We start from the raw sequence: 16,503 nt of genomic DNA on the forward strand, positions 1-16,503 counted from the left end.
CATCGCTAACTGTGTCGTTTATCGCTTCGTTCTAATTTCGCCTGTTCGCTTTATGTTCGATGTTACGCTTTCAGCTTACTCCCGGATGATGCATCGCGCTCATTTTGCGCCTCCGATGATGCTAAACTTTGTCCATAAGCCCAGCAACTTACGTAAGCCAGTGGACGAAAGGATGACGTGCTTTCCTTCGTGAACGCGCCCGAAGATGCGCCGCCGACGGGATGGAGCTGTTTGAACCGGCTGTTTATGGTTCGGAAAACTACGCTGCCCTTTAGCAGAAGCGTGCACGAGCGTGCAATTAGTGCCGCGAATTTCCCAGCCATTGTTGACGCACCCAACACCGCCCAGGGTGGCCGTAATCGTTTTACTTCACGCGGACAAGCGCTAACTGGACGCACCGTCGCCTGCAGAATGCACTTCTGCATCTGGGTGCTTTCGCTTGGAACCGATCTTCTCCGAGACAAAACACATCAAGCGTTACTTCCGTCTTTTTCCACGGCATTTTTTCCATGGTGGAGCCGATTTTAAAGCCATTGTTGCGTTGCTTTGGCGGCGCTCGTTCCGTTCTTGTGAAGACGCGATGATAGTTTTTTTTTTCTGCTGCTTTATTGTACTTGCATCGCTGAATTTAAATGGCAAATTATATCGTTAGGTGGGCTCGGTTCGCACACGACGAATTCGTCGGCTTGTTGTCCTGTTTTGTCTTGCATAGCTGCTGCATCGTCGTGGTTCGTCATTGGTGGTAGGGCAATGGCATATGTTTGCTGGAAATGTGTTTGCTCGTGAAAATTGTGTTCGTTCTACCGCTACGCTCATCGAATTTATGCCAAAATTTAAAAGTTTCTTACATGCACATTAACGTTGTTCTTTTTTCTTTTCTTCCCCGGTATATTGCTCTTTTCTTCGTACTGCAGCACCAGTCTTTTAAATACATAGCATAGATAGCTAGCAGTTTTTTTTCCCAACAGGCGGCCATTTTGATTCATCTCCGGTTTTCATTGTTCATCGTGCTGTGCTGAAGTTATTTTTTAATACAGTTACGACAAGTTAGATCTTGCTGAATAAACATTATGCATTAAACAACAAATATTCTGGGAATTTAATTACAACGGTTTTAAATCACAAACGAAACGCAAGCGTACAAATGCATCAGTTATAGCCTGGATTGGTATTTAACAGCGGGGCTTAAACATAATTTTGCTAATTGTAATCAAAGGATTCGCCATCCGCATACATCACTCTGGATTCAGAAAACTGACTCATTACTGTCGTTATCACGAACTGAATTCAACAACCATCATTTACTACGCCCTTTTGTTCCGTTCCCGAGTTTATTCGCCACAGAAACAAACGAACGGAATGGCATGCTATCATTACATGACAATCAGCTGCCCTCATCAGGCCATTTAAATTTTCTTCAAATAACGCATTTTCCATGCGCTGCTCGGTAAAGTGTTTGCAGTTTTTAATAGTGCAACCTTGCGACAGTACATTATTTGCACATTATTATCATTCGATTATCGTGCGGGCACTGGTAATGACCGCAATCAGTCGGACGCGTATTGATGCACGCTTTTTCCACTGCCTTCACGCACAATTTTCCGTTCACCGCAACGGGATGATGGCGTTTCCAACACGCGCTTTGTGGTGCCGATTCAACAGGAGAGCGCAAAATTTCCATTGAACGATTTACCGATTTTCCGCGTGAAAATGAGGGCGGCCTTTTCGCTACACGTGTACAGCATCGTCGGTTGGCCCATTTCGGTCCTTTGACCCCACGAGTCCTGCTCATTCCAAGTGGATCCTGGGACGGCGCGAACAGCTGTTGTACGTTCCCATCCGTCATTATCAATATTGCATGAGTTCCTTTCGATGTTCCTCGCCGTCCTCAGCCACAATGTGTATTTTACGCACATCGCCGTGCGGCGTGTCTTAATAATCCGGTGAGTAAATTACGTTCCCGCGGCGTCAGTAACGAACGGAAGCTCCTAGTGGACGGTGGTTCCGTGAGTGTGAAACCGTGAAAATGGCCGCCAAAGGAACGGACGGTGATTCATCAAAACCGCCAGATCGAGTGTTGGGATTTTACCGCAACGCCACCATTCTGCTAACGGGAGGGACTGGCTTTCTCGGTAAGGTGCTGCTGGAGAAGATTCTTCGCTGTCTCGCCGTTCGAAAGGTGTATCTTGCCGTGCGCACAAAGGATGGCCACAAACCTGAGGAACGCCTACGCCTGTTGCTGCAGGACGCGGTACGTACGGGATGTGGATTCGGGGAACAATCATTTGAAGCATCTCCGCTTTGATGTGGTACGGTGCAGCTAATTTGCGGAAAACAAAAATCCCTTCCGTTTGACAAGCTGTTCGAGAAAGTGCGCGAGAAGTGCTCGATCGAGCAGCTGCTCGAGCGGATCGAACCGGTGGAGATTTCCCTCGAAGCCGACGGGGTTGGATTGGTTGTGGACGACACCACCGAGGCTCGACTGCTGCAGGATACCGAGCTCGTGTTCAACGTGCTCGCGTCGGTAAAGTTCAACGAAAGCGTCAAGAATGCCACGGCCACCAACGTGGGTGGAACGCGTCGAGTGCTTCTGCTAGCTCGCCGTATGCCTCGACTCCGGGCCGTCGTGCACGTGTCCACGTTGTACTCGAACTGCGACCGAACGGACATTGAAGAACGCATCTATCAGGACCTGCCGGTCAACCCCAACACGGTGCTACAGGTACGGTTTGACGCCTGGTCGTCGGGAACCCAGCACTACAAGGAATTCTTTCATGTGATTAGCTTTCAAAGTTGCTTTCAACGGAACAAATGGGTGGCTTCCAGGCGTGTCTGCTCGGGGCGCTACCCAACACGTACACGTTCAGCAAGAAGTGCGCCGAGTCGCTCATCCAGCAGGACTTCGCTGACCTCCCGGTTGGAATTTTCCGCCCACCGATAGGTGAGTTTTCCGCTCGAATGCGAATGACTGGTGACTGCGGGCGGTTTTTGTTTCATACGAGGTTCGATTTTGCAGTGCTTTCGACGTACCGGGAACCGTGCGCGGGCTGGACGGACAATCTTAACGGTCCGTCTGGGTTGTGCTTGTGGACGGTGAAAGGATACGTACGCGTGATATTCGGCGACGGACGTAAGAGGGCTAACCTGGTGCCGGTGGATTACTGCGTGAACGCGCTGCTTGTGGCGGGATTCGACGTGGCTGAGCGATCGATTCATCACCGGCAGACACACGTGGGATGTGGCATGGCTGACGCCTGGGAACTGGGGCAATCGGTGCCGGTGTACAACTATACATCTGCCCAACCGAGCCTTACCTGGGGTCGTTATATGAGCTCGGTGGCGTTGGGGCTCGATGGTTGGTGGCGACGATTTTGCTGGTGAGTTAACGAAGGCTGAATGGTGCAAAGGAATCGATACACCACACGCATCGGGTTGCTGTACGAAACCCGGGAGGGAAAGGCGTATACTCCCATCCAAAGTGGATGATTGGCCTCGGGGTCAATTTCGGCTTGGTGTTGAGGATAATATGGGGTTATGTTATATTGGTTTTGTCAAAATTATATTTGTTTTAAACTCATGCGGGTGAAAAAAAAACCATGACATAATAATGCATGTGATGAACTTGCCCATGGCTTGATACCATAAATGTGGAGTGTATTTTTTACTACAAACAGCATACTTTTCAAAAACCAATTTCGTTTTACAGTACGCTAATTAAACGTATATTTATTTTGACGAGTAACATTCAGTGTATGATATTAAGTACAACGTGAATGTATTAAGTACATTCAGAGTACTTATTTAAATTATACTTTTTTCAAGCTTTTAATTTATTTTGGTAATAAGCTCAAATACGGCTCGACAATCTACCTATCTTATAATATTTCAAGTACTTATTTTTATGAGAATGAGTGACGGATTGTGTGATTTTATGATGTACTGTTACGTTCAAAAATGTGTGATTATAAGTACGGTTTTCATTCAAAAATTAAAAGCACCCATGAATATACCTATTTAAAAAAAAAACATACACCCATGCAATTAGCTATGTTGAAAGCAAACGTCCATTACACTCTTTAGCTGGTAGCGGGTAATAACAATCGCAATTATTACCTGTCAATAATTCCAGCTATTTGATAAGTGGATTATATCCGAAGTGTTAAAGCTTCGGGATGAGTGGAAACATTCCATTAACTCTTGTTAACCGTTGCTCACGCTTTTATTTATTAGACACTTTTTCAAGTGACTTCTTCATTCAAAGAGATTTTTCTGCATACAAATGCTACCTCGATAAAGCTTTGAAATATAGCAAATACAGTATGAATATTGCCTTTTTTAGATTTCTGCGACACTTTCAACCTTTTGAAGTTTAAAATTTTGATGTTTTCAATTTTTTTCAATGGCTAGGATGCGTTTGGTTTAATTTAAAATAATAATAACAATTTTATGATGGATTTAGTTTGTTTTGAGCAAGCATCCATTACACTATTTACCTGTTACCGTGTTATACCGATCGAAATATTTTCTAGTATAGAATTTCTGTTGTTTAAAAAGCGGATTATATTCAAAGTGTTAAAGCTTTAGAAAGAGTGGAATATTCCAATAATTCTTGTGAACCGTTCTTCAAACTTTTGTTTATTCGCAAATTTTTTCACGCTTTTTTTCCATTTTTTTTTCAAATACATTTTGTTTAGATACAGATGTTTTCTTGAGAAGTATTTAAAGCATCACAATCACAGTGTAATTGTGATGCTTCATTGTCTTTTATGGAGTTTTGTAAAATGTAGAGTTTTGAATTCTTTTCAATAACTTGAACGCGTTTCGTTTTGTATTAAAATAATGATATCAATTTCATGATGGACTTGAAACATAGAATACGTATAAAATTTAATGCGTACGTACAATAACTAAAGACGCAGTGCGTAATTTAATTTTCTTACCGTTGATAGGCCGTTTTTGGAAATAGGAAAATCAAATAATATTAGTTTTCGTATTGCTTCGAGCCATTTGTTGTCGAACTTTTCCAATCGTTCTCTGTTCCCGTACATTCACGATGTTTCTCTATTTTTCGTGTACATTCTGGTTTTCTGTACAGGTATAATTCATACACAATTGTATCAAACAGAGCACTTTTTCGAGCTCTATCCCTGATTTGCCACACGTTTCCTGCCTGCCTGTTGGACGTCGTCCGCCGAATTCGTGGAAAACCCCCACTGTAAGTAAGTCTTAACGAGCTCTTTATTTCCCATAAAAAAGTAGTCGGTTCAGAGCTTTTTGATTCTGACCATATTTTCCAATTCACATTTCTTTAGGTATAGGCGGATGGCAGCGAAGACGAACCGTTTCCTGGAAACTATGTCCTTCTTTGGACTGCGCGAGTGGCATATTGCCAATCGAAACGTGGTCCGTCTGCGGACGCTGCTGACTGCCGCCGAAGCAACGATGCTAGAGTTCGATTTGTCCACCGTCGATTGGGACGAGTATTTTGAGGAATACATCCCGGGAATCAAGCGCTATTTCCTCACCGAAACGCACACTCGTTCTCGGTCTGCACGACCGAAATGTGCGGCGTGGCATCGAAGGTGAAACGCAAGAAATGGACCTTCACGGGTTCGCTATCATTGGTCTTTCACATAATATAATGACACATGTTTACGGGTTTTTTGGATAGGTTACTTTTCATGTGCCAACTGCTTCACAAGTTTATGTGGGTGTTTATCTGTCTGAAGCTCGGTCACCGGTTGTACGTGGCACGGAACTTGTTTCGAATCCTAATTTCGTGAAGATACCGGACAAATTCGGAGAAGCCAGGGATGAAAAAGAGCCAGTGATATTGATACACCATGCAAAGGACCATCGTAACAACGTCTCAGATATATCGTAATCAGAAATATCACAAAAAGTCATGCAATAGAAAGAATGTTGTATAAAGTTTGTCATTTTTACCATTGCCATTGTAATGATTTTTATATTTATTTCGTACCAAATTAAACAAAACGTATGTACCTGCACAAATAAATAAAGATGTTCTTTTTTTAGTATATTTAAGAATATACTAAACGTGAACGGTTTGAGTGATATTGAACTAAAATTTAATACAATTCTATCAAGCTGCACCACGAGAAGTGTAATCAAAATGACCGATGATTTCTGCTTGCGATTGATTGGTTGAAAATGTGATTTAGTTCATGTACCGTGACCGAATATCGATGCCAGAACATCGAAGCTAATGATAGAGCTTATCGATAAAAAAAAGGTTGGTTTGGGGTGGCCAACGTTAGATTGACCCCAATTTTTAAAAAATGAACTCAAGACAACTTGGATGATGTTCTGCCATAAATCAGCGTGGTCATGAATTTCAAATATGATCTGTTTTTCTCTACTCTCGTAATGTTGCTGTTCTGTGGAGAATTGACATAGTGTGATAAATTTGGCACGACAAGAATGAATAAATTTATTTCAATTCATGGTTGAAATGAGATAGAAAATGTTTCATTTCTAATTTATGAATTTCGACATTCATTCAATACAGTGCAAAAGGCTGAAGTCAACTTTTCGCCACTGTTATATAGTCCTTGTTGAGTCTGCATTACACTGAAAAGGTACCTGATATAATAGGCAATATATTTTAGAACTGAATGTTCTGGTTTAAGCTTATAATGGTTTTTTATGTTGATGAATTTAATGTGGATAATCGAGTAACAAATGATCTAAAAAAGAAACGTTATTTAAACTGTTTTGAACTCTTTATGAAATAATAATAATATAAAATATTTAATATCAAAGATCGAACTTTCACTAGACAGTAATGATTTTTTCTAAATACTATATTTCTAGTAACTATACTATTTGTAGTAATGCTATATTTCTAGTTAATGTGGTTTGAGTTTTCAAATCTAAAGCTGATACCATGATTAATTGTAAAAAAATAAATGAATCCTGTAAAAGCTCATGATACGAACGTCCTATTTCAAAATATCAACTGTGATATCACGACGTAGTTTTATGATCATATTTAATTTTATTCCCGGAAAGAAAGAAATAAAACTGTTTTGTTAACCATATTAAAGAGCAAAGCTTTATTTCAAACACGATAAATGCAAAGAGCCACAGTAAATACACATTGCTCATTTTGTACTCGATAAAATAAAAAAAAGCTGACGTTACATTCCAGCGCCTGCTTAGATGTGCACCTCCTATTTAAACGTTTACCAAATTCCTTTCAGGATTCAAAGCGAGTTTAGTTGAAGTACGGTCCGAGATCGTCTAAACTGTTGCAATATAAATGTCGTCCGGCGTGTCCATCTTCTGAAGATTGGTCACTCGGTTTGGCGTCACCGTCACCACTTTCACCACCACTATCCGGATGTGGATGTTTCAGGGCCATACGCTCAATTTGTTCGGTAGTCGTGAGCAATTCGCATCCCGAATTGATCCGTTGGTTTGCAACACGATTGATGACGGTGTCAGTGTCCCGTTCCGGCAGATCTGAACGCAAAGGAACTTGCTCGCTTCCACGCAGTTGTTGGTCCTCGTCGTCCTCAGTGGTGGAACTGGCGAGCTCCTGCTGGCGATGATTCGAGCAGACAGAAGACAACCTTAGCGTATCGTGATCCTCAAATCGGGGCTCGAGCTTCTGTTCCCAGCCAAGCACCTGTTGCTGCCCAAAGGTAGTTGTAGCGGTTCCAGGTACGTTCGAAGGAGCAGCACCCTTTCGTGTTCCAATCGCTAGCTCTTGCAAATGGCCGGGTTGATGATGCAGCTGATGGTGCTGGTTATGCTGCATAAAATGGTGGTTAGGCGTCGGAAACTTGAACTGTTGCTGCAGCTGCTTGTTGTTGGTTGAGTAACGGTTGGTGCTTAGCTTGTTCCGGATCGACGAGGTGGCGTAGGTGGACCGGATTGAGCTGACACGTGTGAAAATGGATGACGTTTTGTCCGACTCGTGGTGGTGATGGTACGTTTGGTCGCGCTTAAACGGATAACGCTTGCGAAACTCGCGCTTGAACTTCTCCTGCATATGGGTTGTGGGGTGACAGTGTTTATGCGTCGTAAAACAAAAAGAGATCGATGAGGGAAAGTAAAGGAAGTGGAATATTTAATTAGCCAGTCGGAACATCAAACGATGCAACCACTCTTTCTCTCTCTTCTGTGATTTCATATGGATAGGGTTTGCTTACGTTATAAATGCCATAGATAAACGGATTGTAACAGCTGTTGCTCATTGCCAGCCAATCGCACACGAACCAAATGATGTTGATAAAGCGATATCTGTGAAAGATAATCGGAACATACAGAGACATGACCGAGACGGGGGTTTTTCATACATCGAGTTGACCTATCTACGAAATGCATGTTGATGATACGTTATTGCTCCCAGCGGAAAGCCGAGCTCTCGCTGATACTTGAATATTGGTATTAATTCAATGAAGATTTTTTGATGACCATTTTAATCAAATCAAATCATGCCAAATAGAAAAGTAGTGATCAGAAATTCAGCACAGAATTTTTTCTCGATTATCCGTGTGCTAGGCCATAAACGCCCAAAAGTATGCAATTGTAACGGCATGGAAAATTGAACATTGAGAAAATTGTATAAAACCGTAAATAACTTCGTATAAAGGTAATAGTAAGTATACCCATTACTTACTCATTGATTTCTGGCCACGTCACGTGCAGGATATTGTATAGCTGCAAAGGAAACCAACAAACGGCGAACAACGCTACGACAATGATCAGCATTTTAATAACCTGTGTCAACGAGAGGCAAAAACGAGCATTAGGCGTTAAATGCTTCGTTATTTACTTTAAAACACTCTGTGTAAAAGTGTCGTTGGTTGACAAGCACTTTGCGTATATATTTATTGCTACTGTTGCATTATTAATGAGCAGTGCAGGCGGATGAAAAGTACTTATGCGTCCAACGACCTACCTTCTTCTTGTTCCTTAGCATGGTGATGTCCCGCGAGTCCTGTGCATTGCCCGGTGTCTTCGATCCCCACAACCGGAAGGCCATCTGTATGTAAACGAAGCTGATTACGAACAGCGGCACAAAATACTGCACCAGCACAAGCACGTAGCGGTACAGCAGTATTTCTCCCTGCTCGAAGTTGACAACTTTGCAGAATGGTACCGTGACGTTGGTGTACGTGTCGTTCATGCCGCCTGTAAAAGGATTCAGTTGAGTCGAGCTTCCAAGATGAGTGCTACTCCGAAGAGATTTCTAGCTACTCACCGAGCGTAAAGTACGACACGGGTTGTACACGCAGCGCAAAAAGGATCGGGGCTGCTAACGCGAACGACATCATCCAGATGGCGCTGATGACGAACTTGGAGATGTTTTTGGACGTGCGTGCTCTAGAAACAAGAAAAGAAGAGCCCTTCAGGATCAAGCCCATTGTAAAGGATTTTGAAAACGCCTCACGAACCTCAGTGGGTTGATAATAGCCCGATGTCGATCAACGGCAATGGCGGTGAGCGTAAAAACGGACACATTGACACTGATGAGCTGGACGAACGGGCAGAACGGACACATGAATTCTGGCAGGTTCCAGCGCTGAAGCAGAGCCGCCTGGAACTGGAACGGGATGGCAAACACACCGATCGTGACATCGGCAAGCGCCAGGTTCGCGATGAACATGTTCGTGATCGTCTGCATCTGCTTGGTCGTGATGACGATCCAGATTACGAGAGAGTTTCCGATCACGGCCAAGATACTGATGGTGCCGTAGAAAATCGATAGCAACACCAGCAACCCGATCGGGACCTTGTATAGGTTTTCTATTTGGAGAGGAAAACGAGAATAATACTGTACGAGTATGGGAAAGAAAAATGCATAGTGCAGCCCGGGTGCAGCCTACCATCTTCCAGTACTATTTTAACATCTGTCTGGTTGAGTGTGTAGTTGTTGGCGTTGTGATATGCCACTATGTCCGTTGCTTGCATGTTTGCTGGGGTAATGAAAAAAATACAAAACAATTTAAATAACGAAGGTATTGTCGTAAAAAGTCTTTGAAGTACTTCTGTATTGAACGTATCGTTGTAGGTTCTATTACAGTTGTATTTAAGATCGAAAAAATTTTTTCTCACTATATTGAGGGGAAAGTTCTAATAGAAATTAATATGACGTTCATTAATTTCTTATCGGGTTTCACGAAGAGGTTTATCACAAGCTGCAGGTATAGAACGGTAATTAAATTTGCAACTTTTTCCATGACATGATAACAGCCGGAAAAGAATTTTAAACAAACGTAGCGGCCCAGCTTAAATTAGTACCAACTCATGGCCAATGATCTGCTGCTTCCTTTCACTTTTTTGGGGGCCAATGTCATGGGGAACAAAGTCTTTTTCGGCAAAAATTATACAGCTATGCGAAAATCGACCCATATTTCCCACCCAATTTATACTGCCCGTAGTAGACACTGGTGACAAAATCATGGCCATTATCGAGCAAGGTCGGACGGAGATGCATATGCCCGTGGGGAACATAACCATTTATGTGGAATCTGTATATATTACCGTGGCGTCGGTTCGGAAGCAGTGAAATTGAAAATTACCCTCAGCTAGCCCCGAGTTATAGGTGTACTATGACACGCAGCTGAGTTATTTGACGTTAACAACGTTCAATAATCGATTACATTTGTGCTTTGCGTGTCAAGAAATGGATCGATTTTCGGGCTTTGATCTCATAAAATCTGATAAATTTATACCGTTAAATTGATTTAGTTGGCTTGGGGTGGAAAAACTCGTGCCGGTTTTCTAGCAACATCAGAAATGGGAAGAAGGTATAGATTTTGACAAGAAAAAAAAATCTTTATTGAGTACAACAAGTCTCTAACATTTTTGCATATCTTAAAGTTACTAAAATAGATATTTCACGTTTGAAATCTTAGATACTTGGATACAAATTATATTTAAAATTAAACTCAACTAATTTTTATGGAAATTCACCGACTGAATGGAAATAAATGCAATTGTACAACCAAATGTAATTTTGAACATATAGCTTAATTTGCTTAAGAAGAAATACACCAACAATAGAGCAGTATCGGAAATTGGAAGCCATCACATCATCATGCTCTTCGACCTCTCGATGAAAGTTAGCCTCAATCTTGTTGAAAACATATGAGTTAATTTCAGAGCAGCAGACGGGAATACGACTGACGAGGATTCCGCAAATTGATGTATGTTAATTTCTTGTTAAGATCGATTTACTAGAAACAATTCCAATTGATTGGACTTTTGTCACAAGACCGTTTGAATCAGAAGAGATCGAACGCAGGGTCAAAGTTTAAACTTGGTTTGTTAAATTCCGATCTTTACAACAAATATTTTATGGATGTTTCTGCGCAAAACGTGTGACTATCTATGAATGGTAAACAATATGGAAGTTTGTCATCAAACACCCCATTCTCTCAATTCTACTAGCGCTTGTTTGCTTTCGAGTGCAAATTGATCTATTTAACAACGACGGTTTTTATTTGTGTTTTATGCCGTGACACGGCTCCAAACAATAGTAAGAAAAGAAATTGTCCCTCAAGAAATATAAACAAAATTTAGTTAAATTATTCAATGCTTCAATCAGCAAGAAAATAAGCTATAATTCATATGTTGTTTTTAACTCCATTTTTTAATGTATGTTTCGTTTAAATACGTAAAATTTAGACTTTTTATTTATCACAAAGGAAAAACAAGCAACGTTTAGGACAATGCGACGAGCCTATGAAAAAAACCCACCAAATTGCATGTAACGGAAACCGTGAAATGCCTGCTATCATGCTATCTGATAATTTCAAGGACATACTGAGTTGGTCGTGGCTAAAGCGCATGACTAGTGCGTCTATTGAATAGAAATAATCGAGCCACAGTAATTTGGCAGCTCATCGATTTTGTTCTACCCAAGATTACGCCTGAGGCACTTTGCAAATCTAATCGAAGGAAGCGCTTCCGTAGCCATGGACACGGCGCGTCAGCTAGAACCGCGCGGGAAAACGGTTGACAATGGCGTCCATTGCAAAAAAACATCCACTTGTAAATACGGTCGGAAGTCCCTCGGTCACTCTCAGGCCCCTTTTCGCACTCACGACAGTTGATATCCATCCATTTGGTGGTGGCATTTCAGTGCCAGTTGGGGGGCTTTTTGTTCAAACCCATTTTCCCATCCCTTTCAGCCAGCCACACTCGATTATGGTTTTATCATTGACGTACACGGACGCGGGTTATGCTGTGGTGTCGTTTCTCGCTCGCACTCATCGTTGCTGGCGTCATGTCATCATCTCAAACACGATACCGAACCGCGGCGTGCTCGGTTCCAGGCTTCATTGCGCATGTCTCGCCGGCTCAAGTTGGGTTGCGTTTGCTTCGTGCGGAGTGCGACTGCGCGATCAGACACAATCGTACATCGCGACCAAGCGGTAGCAGCAGTACACAGTCAAGTGTCGCACAGGTTAGATAAGACCGCAAACGTCCGGTATCGAACGCACCGATTACCGGGTGCTCCGGTTAGCCGATAGCAGTGACTTCCTAAACGCATTCCAAACAAAAACCACGCGCCGCGTCATGGCAACTGAAAAGGAACCAACTAACGACGAAGTGTTGCAGGGCATGCTGAGTCGGCGATTTCACTACGCCCGGGTGCAGCGTGACAGCACCTATCGTCACACGTTCAGGTAGGCCTCGCGAATAGTGAGATGCGTGCGGGAGTCTAACGTCCACGTGCCGCGTGCGTGCGTGTTGGTGTAATTTTAGAACAAAAAGCCGGTGGGAGCTGATGCGACTGTCGTTGCTGATCGTTGGCATCGAGTGTACGTACGCGACGGAGACGGCGTTTGTTGCACCCATCCTGCTGGCCATCGGACTTCCTCACACGATCATGACGATGATGTGGGCGATGCCACCGATCGTCGGTGTCCTGTTCGTTCCAGTGGTGGCCTCGGTGAGTGATAGACTCCGTTCCAGTTGGGGTCGTCGCAGACCGGTGTTGCTTACGCTTGGCATCGGAATGTTACTCGGGATGCTGTTGCTTCCACACGGTACTCAGATTGGACATGCGATCGGTTTGCGTAGCGTAGCGTGGATCGCCACCATCACCACCATCGGGTTGACAACCACCGATTTTTCGGCGGAAGCCTCGAACGGACTCTGCCGGACGTACGCTATGGAGGTGTGCACGATCCAGGATCAGGCGCGCGTTCTCAGCACAATGATGCTGATCGGTGGAATGGGTGGAATGCTTGGGTACACGTTTGGAGCCATCGACTGGAGTGAGCTTCCGATTGGGCAGTACTTCTCAAGCAACGAGGCAGCGGTTTTCGCGGCGAACTGGATCGTTCTGCTCATTGGGTTGATCAGCACTCTTACGAGCTTCTCGGAGATCCCGCTACCGGTGCAGGAAAAGGACGAGTTGCTTCGTCCGGTAACGCACCGGATGCTGCAGAATGAAGTGAAACGCCAGCAGAATGGTGAACAGGCGGGACCAGCACAGACGGATCTTGCTGAGGCGATCGGTTTTCGGCAGTTCATCCGCAACACCGTTCGAATGCCAAGATCGATGAAGATTCTCTGTCTCACACAGTTCCTGTCGCACATGGGCTACCTCCCATACTGCCTGTATTTCACGGACTTTGTAGGCTCGGAGGTGTTCTATGGTGACGTTCAGGTACGAGGATATAGGTAGAGTACTTCTACACAACATTGGCTGTCTTACTCTTTCTCTCTCTCTCTCTCCCTTCATTAGGCTCCAGAAAATACGGTTGAATTCGTGCTGTACGAGCAAGGACTACGTTTTGCGTGCTGGGGGATGGCATTATTTGCCGGTTGTGCCTCACTTTACTCACTCGTAATTGAAAGGATGATCGGTCGGTTTGGGGCACGACCCGTTTACGTGTTCGGGTTGATGGCTCACTGTATTGGTATGCTAATGATGGGGATGCTGCGAACGCGTACCATGGTGCTCGTGTCCTGTTCGCTCGCCGGCGTCATGTACAGCACCATCTACTCCATCCCGTTCTTGTTAATTTCGCACTATCACTCGAAAAACTCCGTAAGTAGTAACATGGTGTTAAAGGCGTTCATCGTTGAGGGTGTATTTATCGACTTAATTTCCACCCTTTTCCAGTTCCACATGGAAGCTGGCAAATGCGTGGAAGCGGAAGAACCACGCGGATTCGGTGCCGATGTATCGATGATGAGTAGCGTCCTATGTCTCGCTCAGGTATGCTTCAACCTCGTCGATACTAGCAGCACCTCAGTTTCTCATTACGAATTTCAACACAATTTGCAGCTAATAGTATCGCTTGCGATGGGCGCCCTGATCGACGCGGCCGGGACTACGGCCGTAATCACGTTCACTGCCAGCGCCTGTACGCTCCTAGCAGCCGTATCTGCGCTGGCTGTCCTCTACATGGATCTGTGAGCCACATAAGCTGTAGTACAAAGTAGCGTGAACCATCATATGCCGAGAGTCAGAGACTGCCGTTTCAGCCGCTGAGACAATTGAACGCGAGTCGATCCGCGAGCGAAAGAAGCCACGTTCACTCCATTGTCGATGAATATTCCAATTTACGTCGCAGGCGATTTTATTAGACGGCAACGGGTCGGGTGCCGTCGGCACGGTCGAGCAATAAATCCTCGCCCAGTGAAGCCACGCCAGACGACACGAGCGCATCATTTCCCCATTGTTCGAAACATGCGACATCAATTAGGGGATCAAGCCAAGGCGCGTGGCTCCCACCCTCTGCTTTTTGGCCCGTTTAAGATTGATAGTTGATGGGTCGGTGTAATTAAATGATAAACTGCCCCACCGCGCACCCCGGTCAGTTTTCCCGATAAAAGTGAGTGACCGGCGCGGGTCCACGGGTAGGATGGGCCGCATTTTGTGATATAGAATTTATTCCCATTTACCGAGCGATTAAGTGAGTAAGCGGTTTACGGTAGCTTACTAGCAGCTGGTACGCGCGAGAGGCACTGAAGAGGTGCCGGTATAGCGTGCGAAACTTAGCTGTTGAAAGGATGAAAATTTATTCTGATCTCTTCGTAAACGAATGCTAAGTTTCCGCACAGCAGCGTACTGCGCGAAAGATCGTGCTGTGAATTAATTGCCTTAATAGCTCTGGTGTGCTAGAGATGCATTTTGAATCGGTGGGAAAGTGCTTCCGAGTGAATTCCATGACTACCAATACCATATCGATCGACCGTATTGGCAAGTTGCATTGTACAAAAAATATATAATCATTTGTGCTTTGATAAATATATGAATATCAAATATGTTATGATCAATCGAGGTAGAATGAAGTATTAAAAACTGCTATAAATTTGAATAAAAGTAAATAACATTGCCTTAAATGAGATTATATTTACTTTTGATTGATATAGCTAAGTTTCGCTATTTTAATGTAGCAAATGTTGATGTGAGTTTCTTACGATGTGTTGCAAGAACTATTCAAAAGTCACCAATGCCACTCAGATTATGCTCCGCTAATGAATATCAGTTGAAGTATATTAGCAGAATAATAGTGAACGGCCATAAACTCTATATTTGAACGATATTGTGAACTAACAAAAGAGTGAAAGGCAATAAAAAGTTAGATAAACGATGAGCTGTAGCATGTAGAAACGCATAATGAATGTTTTTGTAATCAAATTATGTGCATCATTTAGGTTGCCACAGAGAATATTCAAATAATATTCTTGATTCTGAATAATAAAAATATTGAGCTCAGATCGGATTATTCCAATTCGTTAACTGAGGTGGCATCGTTTTTTTAGCAGACTCATAAACCCACCATATGAGAGGGAATCAAGCTGTTCGCTTGTTGAAGTACTGATAAACATTCCTCCAGAAGCGCCGTGATGAATATGTAATGAAACACAATCATACACCAACTCGAATGGAATGGGAAAGGTACGCCATTGGAATGAATTCCGTGATTGGCATTTCTCTGTACGTCTCACTTTAAATGCTGTCTAAACTTTGTCTGTGAGCATTAGCGGAAACTTGATGAAAAAATTGTTTTGATGAAAATGAACTTTTCTGCCGCCATCCCGTGTTAAGCCCCCACTGACATTCAGATGTCATGGTGAAATTGATTTTCAATGCTTGATATTTTTTTTTGTGTACAAACGAAACTTCATGTACTCGTACATTTTTCGTTTATTTGTAGAGAGAAAAAAAAAGAACCACATTTCGTGTCGGCAGCTCATAAAACAGCTTTTGGAATTGAATTTTCGAGCAAGGCTACCCTAGGCGAATTGTTCGGTGAGCATGTGGTTAGAAGTTAACTAAGTTCTTCGTGATCCTCTTGAAGGGACCAACGGCACGCACATATTTCGAATCATGCTATTTTGCGGTATACTTTGTTTTCCATTTAAAGCTTTCTCTTTTTGTTTGCATCATGTTGAATAAATTTTATTGCCATGAAGTTGACTACATTAGATGAAATTGCACGCTATTTTGATTTGCTTTGAAGCAAAACTCGATTGGTGTTTCATGTACACAGTATTCCA

At 43.3% G+C, this 16,503-nt stretch overlaps 3 protein-coding genes across 3 annotated transcripts; 2 read left to right on the plus strand and 1 right to left on the minus strand.

Annotated features, from left to right (window-relative positions):
- Window positions 1-2,026: 2,026 nt before the first annotated feature.
- LOC128726567 (fatty acyl-CoA reductase wat-like) lies at window positions 2,027-5,783 on the plus strand. The gene is made up of 7 exons (XM_053820385.1): window positions 2,027-2,251; window positions 2,360-2,722; window positions 2,785-2,941; window positions 3,017-3,377; window positions 5,096-5,215; window positions 5,313-5,582; window positions 5,672-5,783. Exons 1-7 carry the CDS (start codon window positions 2,027-2,029, stop codon window positions 5,781-5,783), a joined length of 1,608 nt encoding a protein of 535 aa, XP_053676360.1.
- A 1,295-nt stretch (window positions 5,784-7,078) lies between these two features.
- On the minus strand, window positions 7,079-9,945 carry LOC128730833 (substance-K receptor-like). The gene is made up of 7 exons (XM_053823914.1): window positions 9,861-9,945; window positions 9,429-9,780; window positions 9,236-9,357; window positions 8,933-9,165; window positions 8,651-8,751; window positions 8,181-8,271; window positions 7,079-8,014 (listed from the first exon to the last, which is right to left on the minus strand). The coding sequence occupies exons 1-7, from the start codon at window positions 9,943-9,945 to the stop codon at window positions 7,241-7,243; spliced, it is 1,758 nt and encodes a 585-aa protein (XP_053679889.1). The 3' UTR covers window positions 7,079-7,240.
- A 2,613-nt stretch (window positions 9,946-12,558) lies between these two features.
- Window positions 12,559-14,413, plus strand: LOC128726578 (proton-associated sugar transporter A-like). The gene is made up of 5 exons (XM_053820396.1): window positions 12,559-12,668; window positions 12,748-13,657; window positions 13,736-14,041; window positions 14,117-14,212; window positions 14,282-14,413. Exons 1-5 carry the CDS (start codon window positions 12,559-12,561, stop codon window positions 14,411-14,413), a joined length of 1,554 nt encoding a protein of 517 aa, XP_053676371.1.
- Window positions 14,414-16,503: the final 2,090 nt, after the last annotated feature.

The sequence above is a fragment of the Anopheles nili genome, chromosome 2 (genome assembly GCF_943737925.1).
Source record: "Anopheles nili chromosome 2, idAnoNiliSN_F5_01, whole genome shotgun sequence".
Classification (NCBI taxonomy): domain Eukaryota; kingdom Metazoa; phylum Arthropoda; class Insecta; order Diptera; family Culicidae; genus Anopheles; species Anopheles nili.

What these genes read in the sequence shown, in the direction of transcription:
- LOC128726567 (XM_053820385.1), top strand. Translation starts at nt 2,027, where the DNA reads ATGGCCGCCAAAGGAACGGACGGTGATTCATCAAAACCGCCAGATCGA. An exon ending in ACCCCAACACGGTGCTACAG is followed by an intron (nt 2,723 to 2,784) that starts GTACGGTTTGAC and finishes TCATGTGATTAG; the next exon opens with CTTTCAAAGTTGCTTTCAAC. An exon ending in ATTCGTGGAAAACCCCCACT is followed by an intron (nt 5,216 to 5,312) that starts GTAAGTAAGTCT and finishes ACATTTCTTTAG; the next exon opens with GTATAGGCGGATGGCAGCGA.
- LOC128730833 (XM_053823914.1), bottom strand. Translation starts at nt 9,945, where the DNA reads ATGCAAGCAACGGACATAGTGGCATATCACAACGCCAACAACTACACA. An exon ending in TAAAATAGTACTGGAAGATG is followed by an intron (nt 9,781 to 9,860) that starts GTAGGCTGCACC and finishes CTCTCCAAATAG; the next exon opens with AAAACCTATACAAGGTCCCG. An exon ending in ACGTGGCCAGAAATCAATGA is followed by an intron (nt 8,272 to 8,650) that starts GTAAGTAATGGG and finishes TATCTTTCACAG; the next exon opens with ATATCGCTTTATCAACATCA.
- LOC128726578 (XM_053820396.1), top strand. Translation starts at nt 12,559, where the DNA reads ATGGCAACTGAAAAGGAACCAACTAACGACGAAGTGTTGCAGGGCATG. An exon ending in ACCTATCGTCACACGTTCAG is followed by an intron (nt 12,669 to 12,747) that starts GTAGGCCTCGCG and finishes GTGTAATTTTAG; the next exon opens with AACAAAAAGCCGGTGGGAGC. An exon ending in TGTTCTATGGTGACGTTCAG is followed by an intron (nt 13,658 to 13,735) that starts GTACGAGGATAT and finishes TCCCTTCATTAG; the next exon opens with GCTCCAGAAAATACGGTTGA.